Source organism: Neurospora crassa, linkage group V (genome assembly GCF_000182925.2).
Source record: "Neurospora crassa OR74A linkage group V, whole genome shotgun sequence".
Lineage (NCBI taxonomy): Eukaryota > Fungi > Ascomycota > Sordariomycetes > Sordariales > Sordariaceae > Neurospora > Neurospora crassa.
Genome location: NC_026505.1, coordinates 4,026,970 through 4,037,260, shown reverse-complemented (window position 1 = coordinate 4,037,260; position 10,291 = coordinate 4,026,970). Strand labels below are relative to the sequence as shown.

The 10,291-nt window shown below is 43.9% G+C and overlaps 2 protein-coding genes across 2 annotated transcripts; one reads left to right on the top strand and one right to left on the bottom strand.

Annotated features, from left to right (window-relative positions):
* The first annotated feature begins 4,347 nt into the window (after nt 1–4,347).
* al-3 (albino-3) lies at nt 4,348–7,106 on the top strand. Its single transcript, XM_955602.3, has 2 exons — nt 4,348–4,713; nt 5,196–7,106. The coding sequence occupies exon 2, from the start codon at nt 5,497–5,499 to the stop codon at nt 6,796–6,798; it is 1,302 nt and encodes a 433-aa protein (XP_960695.2). The 5' UTR covers nt 4,348–4,713; nt 5,196–5,496; the 3' UTR covers nt 6,799–7,106.
* NCU01426 (hypothetical protein) lies at nt 7,075–9,479 on the bottom strand. The gene is made up of 3 exons (XM_955601.2): nt 8,722–9,479; nt 8,601–8,652; nt 7,075–8,466 (listed from the first exon to the last, which is right to left on the bottom strand). Exons 1-3 carry the CDS (start codon nt 8,930–8,932, stop codon nt 7,344–7,346), a joined length of 1,386 nt encoding a protein of 461 aa, XP_960694.2. The 5' UTR covers nt 8,933–9,479; the 3' UTR covers nt 7,075–7,343.
* Nucleotides 9,480–10,291: the final 812 nt, after the last annotated feature.

Sequence of the window (10,291 nt, the reverse complement as noted above, 5' to 3'; positions counted from 1 at the left end):
AGGGATTGCCGATTAACCGATTTCGCTTTAATAATAGTAAATTTATTATTAAATTTGGATACTTTCGTTCTAATTAAAATTTATCGATAAGTTATAAAAGGGAAGAAGGAGAGGAGGAGAGAAGGAGAAGGAGGGAGGAGGAAAAGTAGAAGGGGAAAGGGAATAAATAAATATATTAACCTAATTAGAATACGGACTATACGTTACGTAATTAATTAGTACGCTTACTATACCTATCTACCGCGCAAAATAGAGTTTAATTAGAGTATTTACTAGCTATACGAAATAGACTCTAATTAGAACGAAGGTTGGGAGAGGGTAATTTAGGAAATTTAATTAAATAGTAACTATATTGGCTATTCGTAGTATAGCTTTATAATTCGAACTAAAGTGAAAATTATAGGTAGGTTACCAATTTAAAAATCTTAATAGTTCGGATATAGCCTATAGGTCGCGGGGTTAATTATATATAATAGGGTATAGTAGCTATTCGTATACTTAATATATAGGTAATACTTTAAATAATAATTATATTAAGGATTAGTAGTATATAAATATTATAAAATATAGGTCCGATTATACGATTTTACTTATTAATTTTAATTAGAGCGAAGGTTATTAAATACTTTTAGGATATAACGGTAAAGTTATATAGAAACCTTATATTGTAGGTTACTAATTAAGTAGGCTGCCGTAAAATACTAGTCTTAATAGAGTTTAGTATAATTATTGTTTAGATTTGCCCGTTATTACTTTCGTCCCTTGAATTAAGCGTTTCGGATACTCTATTACCCCGATTATTAATAACAATAGGATTATTATCTTTATAATTAAATAAACTAAAATATTCGTAGTCTTCCCCCTTTTCTAGCCGAACCTCCTTGGAATTAAATTATCGAAGGGTACCCGAAAATAATTTAAATAAACCATCGTACTATAGATCTAGCGCATTAAAATTATTTAGATCTAAAGGTTTATAGCGTTATAATACAAACCTATTCCTATATATTATATATATATAATTAATAATATTAATATTAGCTAATAAATTAGTATATCTACCGCCGTTGGGTCGCCCGAATTCTAATTCAACCCCCCTACGAATAATTATAGTAAGAGGCCCAATAGCCGACAGCTCTATAAAAGTTAATTTAATATTGTACGTCGAATTCTTATAGTATTTAATATTTAGGGCAAACGAGCGATTAATATACTCTATTATTAAATCGATCTCTTTCTACTAGCTACTAATTATAATATATTATACTAATTTAAACTTTAGAATAGTATTAAATAGTTCTAGGTTAATAACTTCGGGTCGAAGGAGCTACGAGAAATAGAGTATCTCGGGCCCGTAATTAGTACCCTTTCTACTATAGAAGAAGAGTAGTAAGTAATTAACGATTTGCCGGAGTATCCTATAGTCGCTAAATTAGATAGCGCGAATAAGAATAAGTAATAGCCGAATAATATATAAGTATCAACAAACGCTATAGAATTGTATATTAATATAATTATTGCCGCCCCCCGGGTATTTATTAATATATCCCTATAAAGTAAAAATTTCGTTATAAATATAATTAAGCTATATAAATAAATAGGTAGTTCTATTAGCCTAAAAGGTAGCCGTAATAGTAGCTTCGATACTATCCCGATTAAGCGTAGTAAGATTTAGGAACCCGTTATTAATGAAATTCTATATTAAAAAAGTAAGAATTCTAGAATAAAATATATTATAAAGGAGTTTCGATTTATAATAGAATTCGGTCTTAAGTTATTTTACCTTTTTAGCCTTCCTAAGGCCGTAGGTATCCTACTCTATGAGAGGCTAAAAGTGCCGAAAAATTAAATTAACGAAATTTATTTTAATATAGAAGAACGCGGGGATAGAGATTATTTACTACTTATAATTATATACGCTCTATACCTCTAATTATATTAATATAATTTTGCGAATATATAATATTATCTTCTAATTACTATAGATAAAGAAAAGCTTATTACTAAATTACACCTAATTTATACTAAGTAAGTCGAGAAATAGTCTATTATATAAACAGTAGACACCGGCGAGTTTACCCTCGTTCTCATTAATAGTAGGCGTTTAAAGAATATAGTTTTTAAGTATATAATATCGTTTAACCTTAGAGAAACAATAGGCGGGAAGAGAGCCTTATTCGCTAATAAACGGAAAGAGGGACTTTAGTTTCTCTATAACTAAACAATTTATAGTAGGGCGAAATAATTATAGCGTTTGTACAAGAGCTGGAATAATCTAATACAGTCGGAAGGGAATAGTAGGCTAAAATTAATTAGGTTAGAATAGGCTTTAAATATTAAAACTACCTATTAGTAAGTAAATTATAAAGTTACGTATTATATCCTATTAATTAATACCTAAACCTTAAACTATATTTAAATAATTATAATTATTATATATAATAATAAAAGTAGGGTTAGAGACAATACGTTTAAGGTTAGCTTAAAAGCATTAATATAAATTATAAGATAAATAATCGACGGTACTAACTATTATAGAAACTATAAGAGTTTTAATTATTATTATAATCTTAATATAAAATATATAAATACTAAAAGTAGATAAGGTATCTTAAATATATTTAGCAACGCCGTTGGTATATAAATATAAATTTATAATTTACGAGAAGAAATCGGATTTGCTAGGGGCAATAATATATATAATAATAGCTAAAATTATATATATTATAGGCGAAATATAATCATTATAACGAATTTATAATCCCTACGTTTTTTTATAAGCGCGGGTATATTATATTAAACCTATAAAAAGCGAATATAATTTAAGTATATATTTAAGTAGGCTATTAATATACTATTTAATAACTAATATAATCTATTACATATTATATAGATCCGCAATATTATATAACTAGTCCCCCTATAGAGCAGAAGAGGTACTAAGCTTTACGAAAAATAAGAATAGGTCGATATATTTGGGGAGAAATATTAATTCCCAACGGAAGCTCTTTATATTATATAAATTATTTTTATTATTAAAATATATTATAATACTACTACAATAGAGAATTTTATATATATAATTATTATATAGCGTATTAATAAATTATTTAATATAGGATCCTAATAGCCGGTTATTACTTTAAATTATTTTAATCTAATTATAGATAAAGGGTTTTAATATCCCCCTAGGATATAAATATACCTAATACTTTTAAATAAAACAAGCGAAGTATTAATCCCAATTAGTAATATTTAAATTACTTTAATTCTATAGTAGTAAGTTATATTCAATTAGGTTCGGGGAGGTTGGGGGGTTGTAGTAAGGGGTTAGAATTAAAGCCCTAGGGTTTAAATATATATAAATTAAATATATCGCTATAATTAGAGTATTTAGAAGAATATTGAATTTAAACGAGAGGAAGGGCGAATTAAACGTAAATATAGAAGGGTTATTAGGCAAAGTTAGAACGGCCATTTCCTAAAACAAATAGTAAATTATATTGGGTAAATTAAGCGTTGTAGGTCTATGTACGTCGTTCTGATCGGAGTTATAGTGAACGAAAACGGATAAATTACGTATTGCGATTTTAGGGGTTTCGTTCTAATTAGAATCGCAGAAAACGAAAATAGATATATTATACATTGCGACTTTAGGGGTTTCGTTCTAGTAAGAGTAAATAACTAGAGTTAAAGTATATTTTAATTTTAACTAGAATAGAGTTTAATTACAATAGTTGGGCCCTATAGCGGCTAACGGCCGAAATGCTCAAAATTGGTTTAGACCTGCTACTGTAGAAACGGGTGGGGTGGGGTGGTTTTGGAGGTTAGTGGGTCTGACTGAGACTAGGGCAGGCACCCCCGGCCGCGCACCCGCCTTGCATAAGTTGGAGGTGGACCGTCCAGAGACGGGAGCCCGGGTGAACAGGCCTCCGACACGGCATCCAGACAACAACAAATCAACCACCAACGCCTCGAAATGGTCGATAAACGCATGTATGTTTCGGCCTCACAAGTGTACGTGGGAGGACGAGGAGTGTGTGATGGGATCGATCTGCGGATCCATCTTGAATCATGGTTCAGCGCGGAGTAATGAAGTGGTCGTTCGTTTCATGCCTTGCAACTCCGTGCAGTACCATTCTCAAATGTGCTCGGAATCTTTCTCCGCCCATGTCTCATCTCGTGGTTCACATATCTGGCATAGACCAAAGTCATCACGGTGATATCGCGCCCTTTACACAGTACTCCATCTTCACGTGAATCTTGCCGTTCCCATGCAGCTGGGGCTTTCTCCATGATCTTCACTTTATGCACTCGGCGCTTTCCTGTGTCAAGTCTTGCATCGCCGACAGACGTGCACAAAGTCGCCGCGTGTGTGCTTGAATCCGTTGCCATCGAGTGCTATATAAAGTGTCCAGACGTCCCCTTTCCTAAATCGTCTTGAATCTCCCCAATATGCATGGATGAAGTGGACTGAACTCGCACGTTCGACCGCTTTTCTGGAATACCCCTAATTTGCGCAAGGTCCACAACAGCCGACCTCGTTCAACATCTCTTACCACCTACAGTTACCTACCCATTTTTGACGAGCCCCTTACCAGCAACAACGCGTCAATCCTTGGTTATTCTCTGTTTGTTCATGTCGGTCTGAAGCCCTGACAAGAAGAGACAACATCACAGCAGAAATTTGAACGCTTTTCCACAAACTACAAGGTGAGAAACCCTCCCCAGTTTTCATCCCTAGAAGATGCCGGTTTCAGCAGGGAGCTCCCGACAAAGAGCGCGCGAGACGGGATCGCCCGTTCGATCTTCAGTTGTGAAGCTCTTTTGTCCCCCTGTGAGAGCTCCCGCCCCGCATCTGAAACCCCACCACGCTACTTTCAGGTGTCGTCGGGGTTTCATTCTTGCAAACATGTCCTCCGTCGGCCGCCCAAGAAGTCTCCGCACTTGCAATCACCTTGCATCCACTGCCAGGGGAAAGGAAAGGACAGGCAGGTCAGATCTGAGGAAAGCGCTACAGCGAGCTTGATCCGATTTGTCCGCCCCTAGTTTCCCTTCCTGATCGCTTCCGAGGATCCAGTGACGATGGCTGGCATGTGACAAGATCGGGGGATGCAATCTCGAGTTTTGCTGGAACCTAGCAGAAAGAGGCCTTCTTTCCATTCGGCGTGATTCTTTGCTGACCCCAGATACAGATAGATCTCTTGGCCTTTGTTCACTCAGCAGGCAAGCAGGGCAAATCCCCCTTCTCATAGCAAAGTGAGGTCGATTGCTGTCGATTGGCACACGACCTGTCAAGCGGTATTATCGTCATAGCGTGCGGGTATCGAATATTGCCCCCGAGACCGTGAAGCTTGCCTCCGGTTGTCACACAGCACGTCAAGTAATTATAAGAAGCCAGCCAGAGCGCCGGCCACTTTGGATCAGACGACGCACGGGGTTAGCATCCTCTACAGTACCGACGGGTTTCCAATAATAAAACATAAAAAAAAGGAAATGGAACACGTCACCATGGCCGTGACTTCCTCCTCACCTGGACCCGCCCCGCTTTCCCTTCTCTCCAACAACGACGACTTCATTGCTCCCTTCAACATCAACACCAAGTTCCCATCCGCCATCGTCCCTCCAAGGACCTCTTCGAATCAACCAATTTCCGTTGCCATACCCTCTAATCGCATCTCTTCCGCCGGTCTAGCTGCAACACAGCAGGCGCAAACCCGTAAACGCAAGGCCTCGGTCGCCCAAATCAGTCTCCCCAGCATGCTCCCAACTTCCTTCTCGCCATACACAATGGCGCCCCAGCCGCCCCAGCCTCCCCCGAACCCAGACCGATTTGCGACCGAAGACTTCTTCAGCCCCTCGCGGCGCACCTGGTCCGAAGAGAAGGAGAAGGTTCTGACGGGTCCTTACGACTATCTCAACGGGCACCCGGGCAAGGACATCCGATCGCAGATGGTCAAGGCCTTCGACGCCTGGCTTGATGTGCCGTCCGAAAGCCTCGAGGTGATCACCAAAGTCATCAGCATGCTACACACAGCCTCCTTGCTCGTCGACGACGTGGAAGACAACAGCGTCCTGCGCCGCGGCTTCCCTGTCGCCCACTCCATCTTCGGCATCCCGCAGACCATCAACACGTCCAACTACGTGTATTTCTACGCGCTGCAAGAATTGCAAAAGCTCAAGAACCCCAAAGCCGTCAGCATTTTCTCTGAAGAACTGCTCAACCTGCACCGGGGCCAGGGAATGGACCTCTTTTGGCGTGACACGCTCACCTGCCCGACGGAGGACGACTACCTAGAGATGGTATCCAACAAGACAGGCGGTCTGTTCCGCTTGGGAATCAAGCTGATGCAGGCCGAGTCGCGGTCGCCGGTGGACTGCGTCCCGCTCGTCAACATCATCGGACTGATCTTCCAGATCGCCGACGATTATCATAATCTGTGGAACCGCGAGTACACGGCCAACAAGGGCATGTGCGAGGACCTGACGGAGGGCAAGTTCAGTTTCCCCGTGATCCACAGCATCCGGTCGAACCCGAGCAACATGCAGCTGCTCAACATCTTGAAGCAGAAGACGGGGGATGAGGAGGTGAAAAGGTACGCGGTGGCGTATATGGAGAGCACAGGCAGCTTTGAGTACACGCGCAAGGTCATCAAGGTGCTGGTGGATAGGGCGAGGCAGATGACGGAGGACATCGATGATGGGAGGGGGAAAAGTGGCGGGATCCATAAGATTTTGGATCGCATTATGCTTCATCAGGAGGAGAATGTGGCGCAGAAGAATGGGAAGAAGGAGTGAATGTGGTAGTTCTTTGTCTTTGTCATATGTACCCGTTTCATGTTTTGGTTTGCCAATTTCTTTTTTGGGTGTCCATGAGGATTGAATGTATGGGTAAGAATTCTCCTCTCTGGTCGTATCGTCCAACGAGCGATCTGGCCTGCTATGGATCAGTCAAGGACGACATGGTGCTCAACCACATGGCATTTGTTCTGGAATATTTCTGGTGGTGTTTTTGGGGATATCTCGTTTGGGTCATATCAATGAAACGCAGGAAAGCAAGTAAGCCATCAAGCATAGCGAATTTGAAACCCTTGTTTATTTTTTCTTCTACGTCTTCCCTCGACTGACGGAAAGATTCGGTGATTAACTGCAAAGGCAACCTTTTTCGCATCAATCACCGCCTCCCCGCAAAACCTAGGATGCATATAAGTGGTCTCGAATTTGTCCTCTCGAATTTGTCCTCTCGAATTTGTCCTCAATCATTGATTTTTCATGTTAATAGTTCGCTAACTCGTCCAACCAAAATTGCTACTCGCCGACACTCTTCCAAGCCAAAAAGTAATTCAAAGCAACTTCACCGGCCTCGGCGCCTCCTGAGATGGCGTCCGCATGGTTTGCGTATGCGGCGAGGGCGTATACAGCGGTGATACCGATCCTCCTTCCATATCCAACGGCTCAGATCCGTACAGCTCATACCGGTCTCCATCTTCTTCTTGGTTACCTGCGGGCTGCCCAGTCTCCGAGGCTTGATGCGTCGTCGGTGACGCTGTGGCCCCAATCCCTTGATTTTCTTGCTCAGTCATCATCCTCGAGTCAATTTCGACTGGCACGGCAATATCACCCGGACCATGCGGCTGGAGCGGAACGCCCCTGTCTCTGTCTATACCGGGCGTAGTACCCGTCGATGGCAACCTAGAATCAGAGTAAGGCCCGACCGCCGCCTCGGGGCCGAAATAGTCTTGAGTCCCACCAGACCGGGACTGGACATCGGAAGTGACTTCCGACATGGGTTGCTGTTCTCTCCCTCCTCCACCGATGATGGCGCCGATGATTCTACTGGGTCCGGAGCGGTGCGAGAAACTAGGGACCGTACCGCCCGCTTCACTTGCCCTTCTGCGCCTACGGGATTGCAGACACCACCATGTCAAGACGCCGATAAGCAAGCCAAAGCCGACCACCACGCCAATGGCAATACCGGCTTTGGCCCCTGCGCTCAGATCGTGATCAGGGTGGAACTCGGCAATGCCGCTGATGGTCGGAAAGGCAGCGCGTTCGGCGCAAAATGCTTTGCCGGTAATTTGGGTGCAGCTCTGAGTAAGATCACAGCACCCTCCGCCTATGCTGGCGTCGCAGGAGGTCTGGCTGGTCGTGCAGCCTGAAGGGACCAGAGGGACTAGAGTGCTGATGGAGGACGAGGGCGTGATGGTCGCGATACACTTGCCGCCTTCGGCGCAAGCCTGGCCATATGGGCAGCAGCTACCCCCGAGGGATTTCGGGCAGAGATAGAAGGAAACGCTGCATTGCCGCGCGCAACAAGCTGACAGGAGAGTCACTGATGGGTTATCGCCTGTTGTTATGGTTCTTGTGGCGGCGCATAACGTCATGTCTGATGTGCAGGGAGAACCGCAGTTGGAACCGATGGCGCAACATGCTGCCTTAGTCAAAGCAGTCGGATTGGCCTGACAACTGTTGAGGATTGGTTAGCATCAGCATCATCGGAGGGGGGGTCAAAGAAAATGGGCGGGAGGTATTGGCGCAACAATATCAACAGCCAATGTATGCAACCAGTTCATGGCGAAGTGGGAGCAAGAATCACATACAACTGGTCGTTCCCACAGCAGAAGCTACCACCGTCGTTTCCGATTTCGAGGCCTAAACATGATACAACATCACCTCGTCAGCCATTCTAGCCATATAAGATCCACCATGGGTAGCTCATACACGAGTGTTGGTCATTAGGACATTGCAGCTGGCCCTGTCGCTTCTCCAGCGGACTGGCGTTTGAAGCAGCGTATTCCTGGAAGTAACGAGGAGACAACAAAACGCCTGTTTCTACGGCTTGAAAGTTCTCATAAGCGGCAACGGTGACGATGGCCGGTATGAGCCAGACGAGCATGGCCAGGACGTGGAGTTGGATGGAAGCCTCCATCATGATCAAGGATGGGCTATACTAGTCTGGCTATACCCTGAGATCGTCGGTGATGTGTGGGTACCTGAAGAGAACAGCCCTACACCATGACTCTCAGAAGGGAACGAGCGACAACGGCAGCAACGGTTTGGAGGCTGGTGGACAGATGGGACTGCGACGCAAGCAAAGAAGACAGATGGCGAACGGCTGCTTGACTACGTAAAAATTTCAGGGTCTGTCAGCATTGTACTTGCGCCAGTTGACAAAGAAAAAAAAAGCCGTGGTCGTCTGCCAAATCCCGTCCTTGTAAGCGCGCCGAGGGATGGTGACCTGAAGGACCCGGGGGCTACCCAACTGTCAAGGTTCCATTATTCCCAAGCAACGTGCCGTGCAAGTCTGCCACGGGCAAAACCTACCCGGTGGCACAACGGGCCAGACCTTCGGACTGGTTCTAGTGGCGTGGCGGAGAACTGAACCTGCACGACATATAAACAGTGGGAATTTGAAACCCAGCGTTCTGAACATCGCCGTTATTGTCCTTGCTGACAGTGGGGGTGGGGTGACAGTGGTGTGTGTCCTCTCTGTGAAGCCACCGACGGTAGGAAACGTCTCGGTCTTGGGCGAGAGAGCTCGCCAAGAGAGAGAGAGAGAGAGAGCCAAAGCAACCCAAGTCCCAAAGAGGAAAGTGAGGCGAGTTGGTCGGTCGGTGGTAGCAACACAAGGTTTCATACAGCGTTTTGCTACACCATCGCGTTGTACGGCGGTTCTGAGCTTTGACTATCGTCACCCATGTCCTTGAGAAGTTAGATGTACGTTGATGTGAAGAAGTCGAAAATTTCTGTTCGAGATGCCAGCACTTTTGCGATACCATCTGGGCTTCGGCCGATTTGCGCCAAGAGGTGTGGTTGAGTGATGTCGCACGTTGGATACAAAGAAGCCTCAGTTGTACGGTTCAGTAAATGTTACTTAGCAATAGGTCGAAATCCTTCCCTCACCTTTTCTGCATATACGGATGAGTCGTTCTTTCTCACCGACGTGGGATCGAGGCCCTCCCCGCGGTGAAAGGAAGGTAGCCAATGTGTTGGAGAAGGCACAATCAGCACATCGAACGTTCCGCATCACGATGAAGTACCTCCCTTTATGATCTTATCCAGAACTCTCCCTGCACGGTTCTGCCCTGGGCTCAGATGCCTGTGAATATCTACCTACCTCTAGGTCTACTTCTGCAGCGCACTGAAAACTTGGGGAAGGTGTTAACAGCCCTGCCAAGTTCTCAAGGCACGAAAATTGATCTCTCCGGCATCACAGACAAGATTTGGAGAGCGTATAAATGCGGTTGGTGCACCAACGTAACATCAACTAGTACGGACCAGAATGGCCAAG

Excerpts from the sequence above, each read along its gene's own strand:
- al-3 (XM_955602.3), top strand. The coding sequence starts at position 5,497 with ATGGAACACGTCACCATGGCCGTGACTTCCTCCTCACCTGGACCCGCC.
- NCU01426 (XM_955601.2), bottom strand. The coding sequence starts at position 8,932 with ATGATGGAGGCTTCCATCCAACTCCACGTCCTGGCCATGCTCGTCTGG. Across the intron at positions 8,653-8,721 it reads TCCTAATGACCAACACTCGT|GCCTCGAAATCGGAAACGAC; the intron begins GTATGAGCTACC and ends TATCATGTTTAG. Across the intron at positions 8,467-8,600 it reads TGCTGTGGGAACGACCAGTT|TTGTCAGGCCAATCCGACTG; the intron begins GTATGTGATTCT and ends AATCCTCAACAG.